At 31.6% G+C, this 18,060-nt stretch overlaps 2 protein-coding genes across 3 annotated transcripts in view; one reads left to right on the top strand and one right to left on the bottom strand.

Moving 5' to 3' along the window:
- LOC126772306 (axoneme-associated protein mst101(2)) overlaps window positions 1-18,060 on the bottom strand; it is a 127,612-nt gene that overhangs the window by 3,072 nt on the left and 106,480 nt on the right. For both annotated transcript variants that reach the window (XM_050492602.1, XM_050492603.1), the window contains 13 exons: window positions 11,988-12,056; window positions 11,692-11,769; window positions 9,873-10,022; window positions 5,408-5,800; window positions 4,716-5,234; window positions 3,930-4,036; window positions 3,616-3,748; window positions 3,222-3,326; window positions 2,574-2,743; window positions 2,185-2,395; window positions 1,216-1,425; window positions 623-859; window positions 118-303 (listed from right to left, as the gene is read on the bottom strand). In XM_050492602.1, coding sequence (XP_050348559.1) covers window positions 118-303; window positions 623-859; window positions 1,216-1,425; window positions 2,185-2,395; window positions 2,574-2,743; window positions 3,222-3,326; window positions 3,616-3,748; window positions 3,930-4,036; window positions 4,716-5,234; window positions 5,408-5,800; window positions 9,873-10,022; window positions 11,692-11,769; window positions 11,988-12,056 — 2,568 coding nt within the window. The remainder of the gene's footprint in view (window positions 1-117; window positions 304-622; window positions 860-1,215; window positions 1,426-2,184; window positions 2,396-2,573; window positions 2,744-3,221; window positions 3,327-3,615; window positions 3,749-3,929; window positions 4,037-4,715; window positions 5,235-5,407; window positions 5,801-9,872; window positions 10,023-11,691; window positions 11,770-11,987; window positions 12,057-18,060) is intronic.
- LOC126772361 (spondin-1-like) overlaps window positions 1-18,060 on the top strand; it is a 130,682-nt gene that overhangs the window by 53,804 nt on the left and 58,818 nt on the right. The gene's annotated exons all lie outside the window — the stretch shown is intronic.

The raw sequence follows: 18,060 nt of genomic DNA, 5'->3' as shown, positions 1-18,060 counted from the left end.
TCAATTTATAAAATTGTTACCCCAATCTAATATATAGCTTAACCCACCTTACAAGAAACCCCAAATAGGTTTTCTTAATAAATATGAATTAGCTCTCTGTGTAAGAAAATGACGTACCTCCTCTTTAAGTTCACTGTTCGTTACTTCTAACTCTTGGTTGTTCTTGCACGCTCGTGTTAATTCTTTCCTGATGCATTCGAGATCACCCATAAAGCCAGCTTCAGTTTTTTTCGACAGTTCTCTATGACTCTTCAGATCTTCATCTAACTGCTTGTTCATTTTTCGAAGTTGGTCGATTTCACGCTGTAATTTAACAAACAAGAAACCTTGTACTACCGATGTTTTATTATAATATTTAACAAGCTAAACGTCCCGTCCCCTCCTTGCACGGGTAGATAAGAAGAAATGTATTTTGGATAGGATATGCGTAAATCCGTTCTTAGTGAGCGCCTATGTCGGCGAAGGAGTAACTGTGAAATTACAAGTCAATCGGGCGGGTAGTTAGGAGATTTCATGATGAGTTGTATTTCGCTTATATGTTTATAGATATTCGATTGATGCTGTTGATAAAATAGTTTTCAAAGAAAATATCGGATATAGCTCTGACGTATATAAAACTTACCTTAAATTTACTTTCTAAAGCTTTAACCGTTGATTCAGCTTTCTTTGCATCAGAGTCAGCCTTCGCAAACATCGCAGTTAAGTTGGTATTCTGCACTTTAAGATTTTTTGCATCTCTTTCTGCCTTCTCTAAGGCTATTCTCATACCAGATTCTGATTCTTCGACTTCTCGCAGCTTCTTCTTTAACGGTTCAAAGCAATTCTTCCATTGGTCTCTTTCTATTTCCAGTTTTTTGACCTATTGGTATTAGAATAGGTTTAATATTTTATATTTAAGTGTTAAAAAGATAAAACCGTCAAATTATATTTTAACAAATACAATTTATATTACACTGATAATTCAACAGTAGACGCCGAATAGTCAATAAGCCTCAAAGTAACGAAGTTCGTCATCTTATTTATTAAAGTTAGACATTAGATTCATCTAATATTTTATATTATTTGAAGACATATAATAATTTTAATGCATACAATATTTCTCTTTCTATGAATAGTTAAATATATAAACATAAAACTGTTTATATTTGTTACTTTCATTTAAGAAGCGTTTCTGATTAACGCGTTAGCCACTTATATATAAGTTTCAGGTTTTACCTTTCCATTTAATTGCGTCTCTGTGGCTTGCGCTTCTTCTATCTTCTTCTTATATCCTCCTTCCATCTCTGCCCACATGTCATCAGCTTGAGTCAGCATTTCCAGATACGCCGTTTCTCTTCTCTCCAATTCTGCTATTCTGTTCTTTAGTTCCTGTTCAGTGGTGAGTAGGGCTCGGATTTTAGTACTCGTTAGTGAATCTATCGGGAGCTAAGGACAAAGTTTTTTAATTTTTTAATAACAGCAAATTGAACATTTACTAATATTTATATAATCATTATTAATTTTACTAGTTGCATAAATGCGTTGGCAAGTTATAAATGGCTTCACTCAGATAAATTTTCCACTATGCCGATATATGAGTATATTATGCAAATTATTTTAACATTTTTGTTGATATAAATATGAATATTTTCTAATTAATAAATTCACATTCAATAGTAAAATACGCGTATACAAGAATTGTTAGCTGTTATTGAAATGTTAGTTAAAATATACACTTTTTTTAAAATACTTTCGTTACAAGTCGATATAACAATTACAAAAGAAAATAAATTATAAGCATGCGCAAAATTTCTTTTTTGCTATTATAGTATATTTTGGCAAAACGAATCAATTGCTTCATATTTTTTAAGAAATTATTTCATTATGTCATGAAAAATAATTACGGTGCATCAGTATACCAAATAGATAATTTTATATAGAAATCTGTCACGGCCAATGATTACTCGAGATAATAACAGATGCTTATTCTACGCTCTGTTTGTTTGCGTTTCTATTGTTCCTAGTGTTTTCGTTATTTATATCAGAATCCACCGTTTTGAAATAATTATCTTATAAATTTTCTGTAGTATAGTTTAGTCCGCTACATAACCAATATGTATGCTGTTATTATTTCGGAATTCGTACGTAAACTTATCTATTTAATATTTTTTTATTATTTTCAATATTATAGTAGAAAAAAAATACCTGTTCTTCTTCTTTCTCCCTCTTAATTTTGTCTTCCAATTCATCTATCTTTGCTTCTATTTTGTCTTTCTGGATTTCAGCTCCCCATACAGCCGTTGATACTTGTCGCCTGGTTGTTTCCAATTCTTCTTCAAGTTCTTGTATTCTCGTTTCTAGAATCTTCTTTATTTGTGATGTTTGTTTCTCTATATCCTTCTTTTCATATATTAATCTAAAAATATATAATTTTTTATTTTTATTTGCAATAATCTTATCCAACTTACAATAATACATAATATCATATAGTTACAAATGTCCTTAATAACACATAATAGCTATCATTCAGGAAACCGTGTTAATTATTTTTATCAGTCTTTTTAGGTTTATCAATGAAAATCTTTAAAGCTTACTTAGAGATCTGCTGCTTCAAAATCTTCACGTTTGTTGAATTATCTGTATTTATCTCATTCCAGACGACGATAGCTCCGCAATTCGATTCATTACCATCCGTATGTTCCTTTCCTGTTAAACCTAATCTTGTCTCATTGCCCAAATTACCCATTCGGTTCATTAGAGCTTTCTAAAATGGAATAAAATTATTTCTTTATTATTCTTATCTCTTTAAGAAATTAGCGATGTTTCGTGAAATAGGTTTATGTATATAGTTAAAAGTGTAGCCCGGTTTTGTATAGACTAATATTTAACAAGTTTATTCTTTGTTAAACTGTATTGCTTTGAATTATTTATTCTACCTTTAGATAGGAGTACGCCAGGGTAATAGTAAAAAACGTAACATGGTAGATGCTGTGGTATGAACGTTTGTTGACATTATAATAGTTTATGTTAAAGATATTAAGACATGACTAATCATTTCAAATAAAATATATATGTAAACGTATCGTGATGTGATGTGATGATTTTTGTTTTTCTTATAAAGAAAATAATGTTATTTTCTGTATAAGAAAAACAAAAATGCAACAAGTATATCATGCTAGAATTAGTTGATATATGAATATAATGATAACTCTTACGATTTTAACATGAATATAACACGTTACCTGGTTTCCCTTTGAAATGTTCGCTCCAACAACTTGTAAGACATTCCAGGCGATAAGGGCTGGAACTGCCCTCTCTAAGCCATTTAACCTCGTTAGCAGTTCATTCTAAAATTATTACAGACATTTTTACCATGTACTATAATTTTGATCATAGTCCCAAAATTAAAAATTAAAAGCTTTAGTATGTGTAACTTGTTACACTTTATTTATAAACTAAGATAATATCTATCACGTTACATTAAACGATATAATCATTTAATTATATTTCAATATTTAATAATTTTACGTCATTATATTTAGTTTACCTTTAGCTATAGTTGTATTTTATTTATATTTCCCAATTGTTTTTAATTAACAATAAAAATATACTTATGTGTAATAAAAAAAATTTCACCTCTCTCGCCTTCAAAGTACACTCCCTCTTAGCGAGTTCTCCCATCAACCTTTCGGCTTGTGCCCTAGAACATTCTCTTTGTTCCGTCATATCTCTTAACTGCGCTGAACAGAGCTCGTAGTCCATTTCAAGCCTGAAATATTCCTTCAATTGTATACACTGATTTCGATTTAACGATCGAAGTAAAAGTAAATGCCACGCAGTGCTTTGTCTACAGGCCAGTGCGATAGTGCTATGATTGGCAATCAATATTTGCTAATCAACTTTCCTAATTAATATTCCAGTTAAAATTATATAATGCAACTAAAACTTACTGTTGCCAATGTAAGCGTGTATCGTTTTCAATCTCCTCCAATTCACAGCAGTCCTCCTCTAGCCTCTCATATTTATCTTGAAGGTCTGCTAGCTGCGATTCAAGTTCCTGTGAAGGTATTTATATGTTAAAACCTTTGTATAAGTGTTTATGTTCATTAATATTCATATTCTGTATATAATGAAGTTTTCTTGTTCTAGTATAACCTTGGATAATCTATTTAACAAGAGATTATTAATTGATTTTTTCACGGAAAACTGTTTATTTCATGAATGAGAGTATCATTTATACCGACGCGGAATATATCATAAGACATTTGTCTAAAGTTTTACATAGAGATTAAACAAAACATAGAAAAACGAGTCTTTTAAAACATAATTGGCTTTAACTTAATCGTTTAACAATATGGCTACCTATGATTAAATTGTAATTGAAGTAGTTATAATTTTATTATATGCTTAAGCCGTATACGTATATACCGGTAGCTGTATAATTATGAATATATTATTATCATAAATGATAAATAACGTAGCTTATTATTTTTAACTATTGTTGAGGCACATTACGTCATGTTCAAAAATAATTACTAATACTTCAACAATATTACGTACTGTATATAAATATTGTGAATAATTATATGACAAAATTGGAATGACCTAAAGTGTGTATATGTTAGAAGACAAATCCGGGCTCATGTATTTTCTCTTCATAATAGCAAGGGATTTACGACCTCTGTTGACGAATGTTTGACGAACTTTATATAAATATATAAATAATGTACACTCACTTGTATTCGATTCTCCAGTATAAATTCCTTCTGTAACCTCTGCGCTAGCTTGGATTGCTTAACATCCTGTGCCGCTTCGTATATTGATATTTTCCCCTCCAAAAACTTAAGCCTCCTCTCGTAATACTGTTTGTGTTTCTTCCCCAATTTAACACATTTGCATTCTAGACTATCTCCATCCTCTTTAGTATTAAGCGTCCTATTCCTAACACCTTGCTTCTCTAATTTTTCCCTTATACTATTCAGTCGTTGTATTTCAGTGTTCAATTCGCCGCTACATTCAAAACTGTCATTTATTTCCGTCTGAGTGCCGATTGATTCGGTTTCCACGCCCTCGAAAATACCACTTTCCTGTAAGATATTGCTTGGTTTTCGTTCCTCGCATAGACTTTCTAGGGATTCAGATTTGTAGCCCTTTTGCTGGTACGGTGTGACAGTGGCTATCGCCTTGTGGGTTCTGTGTGATGGAGTGTCGATTTCGGATTTTAATCTCAGATCACATATTCTTCTCGGTTTTGTCTGAAAATTCAAATGAATATAATTTTAGTATTTCATGATTGGTGTATTGATCAGTAATATTCTTTGACACTAATGACAAGCTAGTTTAATATTTCAATTTTTTATTCAATAATACCTTATTATTAAACATAAAAATAATCATAAAAGCAAGGAAATAAAATAATCGTTCATACCTGATAGCATTCATCTTCACTAACAGAACTGCTCAGCGCTTGAAAATTATAGAGCATCATCAAAACCTGCTCCAAGCAGCTCCTGTCCTCCGCCGACACCGCGTTCAAGATCATCTGTTCCAGGTGATCTTTGACGGGGTTACTTTTCAACGAGTCACTGGTTTCAGAATTTCTATCTAAGCTGTCAGCTAGTACTTGAGCTTTGGCGAAGTCATCCTTGAAGTCATCGTGCGATGTTGTGAGATGTCTTCTTGGATTGCAGGGACTGCTGGGCGTGTGGGGGGACTTGTAGCCGGAGTCCATTCGTTTGAGCTCTGGGGACGCGGAGTCCTTTATCCGGGAGCCGGGGGACACGCAGCCCGAATCTGAGTCTGTTAGGTTGTCCCTAGCACCCTGAAAGATAATTAATTATTTAAATGTTTTATTTTCAATATTTTTACTCTGCTATTAGGTAATACAATATTATTATCTTTTGTCAATTTAAAGCAATTTAGTCATCGAATATCACCTGTCTTTATTAATCAATAATACTAATAATTAGATTCGAAATTATTTTTTTCATGAATAGCGTAGGTATTAAACGACCTTAATAAATCTCCAGATAGAAAATGTACGACCCATTTATATTTCTGTACAATTATAATGAAGCTACACGTTTTTGTGTCTTAAGTTTCAAGTAATAAATGGTGTGATCGCTTTGTTTTCGGTACACACGAGTGGCACAGGTCTTACTATTTTTGGCTGCGGTTATCCAGCCCACATAATTCAAAGGCCTTTAAAAGGTATTGTTATGAATGGTATTAGCATTAAGATAATTTGATTATGAATACAAATGTTACAAAACACCGCGACTGTTTCTCGTTTGATATAGATCTCAAATCTCCTTAGACGGCGAGGCGGAGGCCGCTTCATAGAAAAATATCCGCAACTGTGCGCGGGCGTAAACCGTGAAATGGTTTGTTTTAACGCAACTATATAATTAATTAGAAGTGATGAAATAATCATTATTGCAATTATAAGACAATATTTATTTACAAAACTTTTGTTTAATTATGTTCTTATATATAAAAAATTAAAGTCTGTGATTTAAGTTAAGTTTTACTTGTTACCAAAATAAAAACAATGATCTTTTTTGTTTCAGAATACGACTGCTACTTACACAATTGAGTATTTTATATCTATATATATATATACATAGATATATAATTCATATGGGCATTATGTTCTTACAATTGACATATTTTGAAGAATTATCGTCATAAATTGAATACCACGCTGGCGAAGCCGCGGATTTTGTTCATATTAGTTAGTTGGTATTGTCTCATGTCAGGATTTTCAAATTGGAATAATTGCATATTATAAGTATCAATATATCATATCACCACGATCCGATTACCAACAGTCAATTACACTTCAGTGAGTTTTTGTAACACTATACAGCCATAGAAATGCGTAATCTTCTTTAACGGCAACAATATAGTTTTAAATGGCTTTCTTAGGATATATTGTACATATTTCTAGTTAACGTTGTTATATTTATTAAAATAATTATCCATGATGAAAAAATTTTGAGAGATTTAATTTTTTTATTAACAGCTTTATTGAACTTAGAAGCTTAGCATTTATACAGAAAAGTTTAAGATGAATTAAAACAATTCAACAGCATATCATATCAGATAACATTGCCGTCAATTTTCTCCTATTCTATTTAACAATTTTCTACTACAACTTGAACGATGTACAATTGTATATAAGCAATTTTGTAATATATAAGATAGGTTTTAGCAAAGCATTTGATACGCATTACCGTACCAAGTCAGTGCATAAATAGACTTTAATTGCGTTCAAACGGAAAGAGGAAACGGTAGCGACCAAAACTGTACGTCTTCGTGCGTTATGACGTCAGATCACTATTGACTTGAGGAAATCATTTAAAGCGGTAACTGAAGTGGTTGATGATAAAAAAAAATTGTGGAGATAATTATTTTATTTTTATATCGTGTATCTCGGAAACAACTCTAAGGATTTGGCTCAAATTTTGTATTTAGAAAATGTTTTAAAAAGTTTACCTTAAGCTCTCTTTCCTGATAAAACGCAATTTAACTAAGAAAAGTAATATAAAACTACGTTAAACTCATTTTTTAAAGATGTTTCTGAAATGTTAATATAAAACAAAGAATAAAAAGATCGAAATAAAAAATATATATCAGTCAAAATAATTATAATAATAAATTACAATAAATTATAAAATAATTATAATATTATTAATATCTCATAACATTCTTCGTCTCCAAAAATATTTGACTGGAGATACAAAAATAAGCAATGTTCCTGATCATCATATTCTCATTAAATATAATTTTTCACGAATATTTGCAAATTAATAATATAAAAAAATATATAAACGATCACAAAATTCCATGTTTAATTGCTTAAGACGAGTAGAAAAAATATTAAAAATTATTTTTTATTGCTATTAAAAAACAATCTCTTACAATAATGGTTAACGAGATAAACTTCCTGCAACCTTGGTAAATATCCTTTCATTTCTATTGAATATACTGTGATTCTCAAACGTGACCTCCGCTCTATAAGTAAACAAGTAAAAGACATGGTAATTTTTATAATCGTATATCTCTCCAAATATTCTTATATTTCGTGATCAGAACTTGGGATACACGATATCTTGGAGATTGCTAAGCATAAAATATATATAGAAACATTAAATATTTGGACCATTCAAATCAAAGAATGTGACGGAGGTAACAAAAGATATTAAAAAAAACACTCAAAAAGGCACAGACGCAAAAGTTTGTTGAGAAGAAAATAAACCTAAATAAATAAAATATATATAAGACAATATACTACGATGTTTAAAACTAAGATTATCATCTGAATGAATATTCTAATAAATATTGAAAGTAATATTGGTCGCGATGTGAGAAAAAAAATTACGAACGCTTTTTATTACTTTCATGCCTTTGTCATCTGTCATGCAATCATGCATGCAGTCATAAGTAAATGCAAGATTATTTTATTGTACACTAGCCACCCGTTCTGGTTTCGCACGGATATATAAAACGGTCTACATAAAACATTCACACTGCAACACAATCATATTAAGAAAATATGTTATTTATTTTTGAACCTGGCCAGGAACCTTCGCAAAGTACAACTCACTATAGTTTCATTACAATCAGATGAAGGGTTTAGGAACGCATATAGAACAAACGTACATATAAACATTCATTTTTATTTGTTTAAGAAGATGAGTAATAATTAACACCTGCTGACTATTACGAGATTGTTTTGTCATTATTTACATCTTACCAAGGTTTTAACACGTAACATTGAGAATTTATCAGATATTAAAGAATTGAGATATATTTAAATAAACACAAATACTACTTTGAAGATACCGAGAGTATTGAAACAATAAGATTAGAAGCTAACCAACAAAAAAAATTAAGAAAATATAATTTCACTACGAATTGATATAGCTCAACAAAATAGTATTGATAAAACAACAAAACAAGGAAAAGTTGATTAATAATAAAATCGTTTCGACAATAATTGTATTCAGTTTAAGTTAGTACTAGTTTTCTATAAGGTACACAACAGCTGTAATGTATTAAATATGCAGCTCTTGCAGGAAGTGAGGATGACGAACGCTTTATATATTTGGTTTGTTTAGTATCAGATGCACTTGTTGAATCACTTTACGACTTTGAGTGTTCTGAATGACAAGAAAATGGACCTTATCTTATGGCCCACTTTCATCATTTTGTAGAAATGATCTTTCGCTAATGACTTTAGATGCTATTTCCACTTAGCTTAATTGTATTTAATTTTATAAGTCTTGTATGACGTATTAGTCATTATTTAGGTAATAATTTATTTATATATCTAACGTCTTAACTGATAATAGTTACTGAATCCGCGTATATTATTCAATGTTAGCAAAGAATTAAACGTTAGGTCAGACTTGAATTAACAAATAAACCTAAGAATGAGATCTACAGCTGAACTAAATCTAGATTTATTGTAACTGAAATTATAGGACAATTCATAAGATAAACACAGATTAATAAGAAATGATCAGCTAATCAAATAACTACTTATTACGCAGTTTTCGCTTCGATGGTCAAAACCTTCAACGTTGAGGTTTATTGAACAAACCATTTATTTTAACAAGAGACTTTAACGACCACAGTTAAGTTTAAAAACTTTAAAAAACTTATGTTTTATAAGACGAAATGATGAACATAGTTTTTTTTTAATCTACGATTTTAATACTTACTTAAAATTAATAATATTTATAGTTTTTTTATTAATACATATTGTATCACAATAAAACATTAATGATTACTTATTTTTATCACAAAAACTATTTAGCCACAATATTATTCTTAAAGCACACGTCACAAAACTTTAGAAACAAGCACACTGCACATCTCGATCATACCTTATCAGGGCTGGCGTCTTCTAGCTCGAGTAGCCTGAACTCCATGAGCTCGAGTTGGTCGCGAGCGTCGCGCAGCGCGTCCGCGAGCCGCGTGCACTCGCGCGCCGCCGCCGCCGCCCGCTCCGCCGCGCTCCGGCACTGCCCGCATGACTGAGGGCACCGTGATGTTGATTAACACGGGACATTCAAGGTTGAAGACTTTCTAAAGGTGCGATTTATGTTACGATTTAATTCATAAATACTAATACTCCTTATTAAGTATACGTAATTAGATGCTTTTGCTTCATAGTATATAAGACTGTGTGAATTTGATTGAATAGAATACAACTACCCAATCTTAAACAATCATCACCAAAGTATGATCCTATATTTTGAGCATATGGTACGAAACCAACATACCAACAAAACAATTCTTAATAAGAGTTCCCGTCAGGCAGGTGTCCTCATCGCTGGCCGTAAATCTCTTCCAAATGAGATAAGGGTAAGCAAATGTATATAATTTTATTTACATTTTTAATTATTTCTTTATTTAATATAGTGGATCAAGGCGTGATATTATATAGTCGTATTATGCAGATCTTTGCAGAAACACGAACATTTTTTTCAGTTTTATAATATATATATTTATTGATGGTAGCGACTTTAGTCTTACCTATTATTTACGTTTTCGACTGTAATCCAACTTCAATCTCATTTATAAAAAATAAATAATTCTATTATTGGCGAAAATCAAATATTAAGTTAGTTATTTTTAATTAAAAATACTTTTTTTGGTTCAATTTCTGCTTAGTCACCCTACACAACAATGGAGCAGTGACGCAAGCTACAAGCGCCAATAGTTTAGTGGGTGACATGTTCATAACGCAATAATGACATTAGCTGTGTGAGCGATACTCTTGTGATATTTCAAGGCCATGAGGTTCCGAATTCCTCACCTCTAGTCAACATCACATGTTAATATATATATTTAATCTTAACTGCTTTTAATAAATGAGATAACCGCTGAGTTTCTTTCGGCGGTACTTCTCAAGTCTATATTCATTTCCAAACTCCACCGGTTTTGAAATGAATATTTTCTTGATTAGACAATCAATAAATAAGTATAATCATTCTATATTTAATTTAAAAAAAATGAATTTAAATTAAAAGAAAATATTTAAAATAAAAATGAAATAATTCAACAATGAATAAATTTACTCTAATCACTTTTACTTAAGCAATCACTTAAAGTAAAAAATACTGAAAAACCAATGCTAAAATAACTTACTGAAATATCTTATTAAAACTTGAGATTGATAAATTTTGCTTATTACAAATGTTATTAAATTAATTAAATTACAATTGTGTAATTACGACCAGACAGCGTGCAAAACAGCCTTATTGTTTTAAGCAATGTCTTACGGACTTTATTTATTACGTTATAAAAACAGAAAGAAAGGTTAGGTAATTTATCCCATTTAAAAATATTATATGCACTTTAGATAAAAAAGTGTTTATCATCGAGATTCTATAAATATAACAAAGTTTAAATTGTCGAAATCTTGTCACATTAATAATAACGGTGTTGTATATACTTGTGGACGTGTGTGTGTGCAGTATCATACACAAGTATACATTGATACAATGTGATTTTCACGCCAAGAAAGGGGTACGTTTCTTTTATTAGTGTGTTCTTAACATTACATTAGTTTTAAGATAATTTTGTAAATAATGAATTATATGTAAACAAGAACATATTATTAAGTATTTAATAATAAAGTGCTACACTTTTCTCGATCACTTACCTGATGAGAATATTATGATTGTATATGGTACTCACCCACATTTCGTTGAGCGGTTGAGGAGAAAGAGAGGCGGGCGCGGAAGACACCGCGGAATCTTCGTCCGACGGGGCCTCCTTAAAACAGTTTGTTTTAGTTATTACTATGAAAATTAAAAAAAAACAATCATCGAAATGTGAACCACATTTGGCAAAGACATCGCGTATATTACGAAAAAAAAGAAAAAAAAACAGGCCAATCAATAGCCTCTTTTTATTACGCTTATGGCCATGTAATAATTATTTATATATTATATAATTGTTTTGTATATTCGCTTTATAAAAAGATAGCTCACCCGATAAAAACTTTCTTTTCGATGTTGTATATCTGTTTTCAAACCTTCTCGGTTGCTCTTTTCTTTTGCCTGAAACAAAAACAATCATATTACAGCTTGATTAAGTACTAGATAATAATATCGGAAAATATTGATATCGGAATATGTTTTATTATATCAAACGGCAATCACATATGAATAACAAATACGATCGTATATACATATATATTATTTAATAAAACCTGTTAAGTAAACGATTGTCATAACATGTTTCCTGGTTTATAATTAATTTTATATCTTCTAAATGTGCAATCATTTCATAACTTTATCATTATTCAATAATAGTTGGCATTATACGTAATGCATTTGTAACAGGGAGATGTATGTGTGTGTGTCTTTTATAAACACTACGTAGACGTAAAATACTATAACAAAATAGGTCGATACAGGCCGATTTGAGTGGTTACTACACTCTAATTAATTATTCTACAGCCAAACATAAATACATCATATTGCTGAGTTCCATTTCAAAGGATGAGTGAGTCAGTTTAATATCATACACAAGTATTCAATATATATCATGATTGTAAGCACATAACTAATGTAAGAAGTGCTTTATACTTCTCGCAGTAGTCGTATCCACTGTAATTCTCAAATAAAACACAGTATCACACTTTTATTGCTTTTCGTGTGTTCCTAACCTTATCAATTATTAATTTCAAGTAACAGTAAAACATATTATTTTCAATATCTATAATTAAAACTATAACGACTAAGATAACCACATAAATAAACTTCTATTGTGATAAGCTTAAAACTGGTGAAAGGCAGTTTGGCCGAAGATGGTAATTTTATAAACGGGACCCGCAATGTGCTAACCGCAAACACTGGGCTGGTTAACTTTCTAGGGAAATTTTAAGTGTTTTGAACAAATTGGAAAATGAGTATGAAATACTATAATACTAAATAATACCGGTATTCGAATAGTATCGAATAATGTGAGGAAATGTTTTTTTTTTTCAACAAATAAATCTCCACATATGTGCTTTACGTGTGTTTGGTGTATATTTTCAATTGCTTTTATATTTGATGTGTCTGCAGGTTTTTATTTACAAAGAGCATCACAAATGAAATTTTAGGATTACTAATGACTATTTAATTTTCATTTTTCTCTAAATTGAAACTCAATTGCTTGAAGTAGTTCACACTAATTGTATTCGTGTGAACTTTTCTATATCCCTAACTTTTGAAGTTAGGAGCGGAGAACATTTTATAATCGTAACTGTACAGTCGACAGGTCTTTAGTTTAGGTATTTTGATGTTTAGTTCTTTATTGATTTACTCAAAAATATAATTTTATCGTTTTTTAAGTTTACTTCGCCCAATTACGTAAGTGAAATGAAGTATTATTATGTAAAGCAATAACACTTATCACGAGACTTATGAAACTTTATTTGTTGAACTTACTTTCTTTTTCTCGTATTTTTCAAAGGTCATTTATAAGTGTTTTATCTTTTAAGCATATGTGATCATTTACAGAGCAACAAAGTAGAGAAAATCTACCAACCACGTAACCATACAAAGTCACTTCTACCAATAGTCTCAATCTGTTATAAATAGGAATAGCCATGCCTTGAGCGGGATATTATACTTGCCTACATAAAACTAAAAGAATGAAATCTTTGTTTATATATAATGTAATGGTATAATAAATAAGTTTCGTTCGTATTCGCAATGGGACCAACAAAGTCTAGTCTACTTGTTTACACTTGCTATCCATAAAGAAACATTAATTGAGGTTATATTTTATGTAAAGTTCGATTGTATATCTTTTAATCAATGGAAAAATTTCTATAGCTACAATGTAAGATAGAGCCCGTCTGTCTGTTTGTACTATCGCGATGACCCTCCTTGCCTTTCAATTGGCTTTCGCTGATCAAATATTGATCAGTATCAAGGAATCCGCACATTCATAGTTGGAACACGACACGATTGTAAAGTATTGTAAGTACATTATTCGTGAATGCTATCATCTTTTTATGTATGAAAATGTTACTTTAGAAAAACATTTAAAAAAATTAATGTCTGATGACGTCATACGTTTTATCATTAGTTTAACGTCGAGCATTTAAGCTCGTAAGTACAAAAAGTTTATTGTTGACTGATATGAGTACTGGTAGTGAAACACAGTCTTAACAATTCTACAATCTCTGAATTATTAATCAGTGCAATAATAAAATACAGTCGTGACGTCAGAACTGATTTCGAAATCAAAATGTCACATCCAATTATTCGAATCGCAATCGTATCATTGTACGATCTATGCTAGCTCACGCGGATTCGATTCGAACATTCAATAATCGAGAGATATTCCCGAGTTGTGTAACACAGGTCACTCATTGAACTGCATAATTTATGTTCTGTAATTAATTTAGACGCGATTGATATACACATTCCCGGTAGTGAAATATAAGATAATTCAGTAATGGATCCTCCTGACCGATTTCGGTCACGGCTGCCATTCTCGACGGATAATGGCCAACTGCGCAGAATATATTATAATGAGTGTGTGCGCGAACACAGGTGCAGTATCTATTCCCTTCAGTTTCATAATCCGAGACCAAGGGCATTTTGTTCTGTCAAAGGCGCGGGAGAAACGCGCTGAGAATTTCTTGATATATAATAACTTTTTACTGGCCCGGAATTCGAAGTCAGGGCCGTGACATCTGCTGCGTTATAATCTAGCTATCAAACCAACGAGGCAGTCATTAGACAGGCAATAGGACATTAATTGGCCATTGAATATAATACAGAGTCGAGTCTCGTATTCAGTCTACATTATCATCTTGGCAACGAAAGTATTAAAGTACCTGATCTGAATTTAATCGAATTTCTTCATTAATTCTATCGAAATTCTTGAACTGAACACACTTTCACTATTTATTGTTCTTTATAGTATTACTATCGGGGTACCGACCGGCATAAAACACGAGTATTGTAAATGTAATCAATAACCGATTACCGATCTGCAAATGAATCGTAACAAAAGCCGATTACAGCTCTCTAGATTCAAAATCTTATTGAGTTCGACATTATATATTAGATGCTAGCAAAGCCCGGCTTCATCCATTCTAACGTACGGTAGGCATTACCTATTTGATATATATAATAAAAAAATATTTAAATAAAAAGATTTGCAGTGGAAGACTAAAATAAAAAATATATATTGTTTTGGTTTTGGTAACTCGGCAATAAACACTTCAATTTTATGTATTTGTATACGACAGTTTATTCTACTTAAAGTATAATATCAATATAAGTTTATTAAATTTAAGTCACAGTTCATTTAAAAGATAAACAAAAGAACGCCTCTATAAAATAGTATTAGTATAATTCGTCAATTGTTTATCTGGACTTCCGCGTAGGGTATCCAATAAAGTGCTGGCGAGACAGTATATCACAAATAAATTATCCTTCAGACTATAGTCCGCGGGCTGTTTGTGGATCGCGCTCACTTGCCCCAGTTCCCAAGCTGTTGTTAATAGCTAGCCGTGACTTGCTTTGTACAGACTCGGTGTGCTCACTTTGTTTATATCTAGCATAAATCTTACTATTGATTGGCACTATGAAATATTACGAAATAAATTACATATCTATTGAAGCTTTTCGACATCTATATTTTTATTATAGTATTGTTATTAGGATACTTATTTCGAGGTTATTGATATATCAGTTAAATTAACAATATTAAAATTGACAACAATGAACTCAGAAACACAAAAAAAGGGACTGGCCACATTACAGCTAATAGTCTGGGAAGAAACAGCGCATGAGAGCCGAAAACTAATTTTATTGCACGTTTCAAACGTCTTAATGATAATTGTAAATGCTCTGGTCAACTTAGTTTGATATTATAATTCATAAAATGCTCGGCTGTGAAAAAAATATGCTGCAGAAACCTGCATACGTCAGGTAAAATATGTACCACTCCATATTTAAGTGTGCTAATAAAATCTTCAGGCCTTGTTCTCTAGATGAGAGTACAACTCGCTCTCATCTAGAGCACCTTTAATATAAATTTTCGATTTCTTGTTAAAGTATCATAAAAATTTATGATTGACAGAAATGTCATTAAGCGATTTCAGGATTTCAACGTTAAAGCTTCTTGAATACATGATTAAATAGTGTCTATGGAAAGTGAATCAGGTGGATGGTATGTGGGTGGTCCAAGGTGTGCCCCCGAACATCGAAATACCCATTAAAAACCAGCGGTACCCTTTCCGTCTTAACGAGGAGCGCCACGGGATCGCTTGCGCATGCTACCGTGACGCTCAAACTTTTTTTTTTTTTATAGAGTAGGAAGGCGGACGAGCATATGGGCCACCTGATGGTAAGTGGTCACCAACACCCTTAGACATTGGCATTGTAAGAAATGTCAACCATCGCTTACATATCCAATGCGCCACCAACCTTGGGAACTAAGATTTTATGTCCCTTGTGCCTGTAATTACACTAGCTCACTCACTCTTCAAACCGGAACACAACAATATCAAGTACTGCTGTTTTGCGGTAGAATATCTGATGAGTGGGTGGTATCTACCCAGACGAGCTTGCACAAAGCCCTACCACCAGTAAAGTGTTATATTATGTTATATTACCTTGTTCATTATTTAAATTACAAATATACATACAATAATAATTTATACATATTTCTAAATTGAACAAACAAATACTACAAGGTGGTACAGTTATAAATTAAATAAGCGCATTCATTGCAATCGCTAATCGTCTAATATAAATCAACGAGACACGATAAATAGCGATATTTTACTTGACGTAATATTTCAAGCGGTATCGTAACAACGCGAATTCCGTAATACCTAGACTTTGAATATCGATAATAATAAATCGAAATGTAAATGCAGACGGCGCCACAGTAAGTATCCATAGACGAAAAATATTATAGGCGTATTTTTTATCATAGGTGCCCCCTTTTCAACATATTAGGTATTCTTTCATGTAGAAATGAAATGGAGATCAGCGGTATCACACACCCAAAAGAAATGCTGATATATGCGAAATAATAAATCCTTTGTTGAATAATATAAAATAATAAATATTTTATTGTAATGTAAGTAATTGTAGTTTACGTATATAAGACTGGCAAGTAGACCACCTAATGGTAAACATTACCGGCATTGTAAGAAATGTTAACCATCCCTTATATCGCAAATGCGCCAAAAACCTTGGGAACTAAGATGTTACGTCACTTTGGCATACAATCTTAATTTCCCGAGAAGGTCTCTGGCCCGAAAAAACAAGATTTTTTTATTTTTATACTTGTCCACATAAACATTTTATGTAGACACTTATTCTACTATAAAAGTAAATTCTATGGAATGTATTAAACGGAAGTAACTCATAACAATAATATAATGTAATTATAAGCAAAAGAGTATATAATAACGTAACCTCACATCCCTACATAGTGCCAGTTAGTTATTAGTAGTTGAGACCACTTTTATGTCATTTCACCACACATGTATCATCATGTCAGCCGAAAGACGTCCACTGCTGGACAAAGGCCTCTTCCAAAGATTTCCATTATGGCCGGTCTTTCACATATGTATACAATAATGAAAACATGATTGAATTTTTTTAGACGTTTTACAAGAGTACAAAATCTAATGTAAGTCAACCAATAATTGAATAAATGATAAACAAATGTGAATCGAAGCCAGAATAAAAGCATGGGAAAGTTCGACCCGCTGAACTGACCTACGAATATGACCACGACACTTAACGGGTTACTAGGGTGACCATTGGTGTATCACTAATTTAAGACAAATTTTTCATGAGTATAAAGATGTAACTTATTCCAAAAAAACACATTAACTCAAACTCGTATATGAACGTATAATTTGTAATGTATATAACTAATTATGCTTAGGTGCTTAAAAATCATACCGAGGTATTATCGCTAAGTCGAAATTACTAGAGCTAGACGTATACGTTTTAATGAGCAGGCTTCTATTACAACATATGTATTTGCTAAGAAATACCCTTACATATGGAAAACAGGGGTTGCAAAAGG

Source organism: Nymphalis io, chromosome 12 (assembly GCF_905147045.1).
Source record: "Nymphalis io chromosome 12, ilAglIoxx1.1, whole genome shotgun sequence".
NCBI classification, from domain to species: Eukaryota; Metazoa; Arthropoda; class Insecta; order Lepidoptera; family Nymphalidae; genus Nymphalis; species Nymphalis io.
This window is presented reverse-complemented; position numbering and strand designations above follow the sequence as displayed.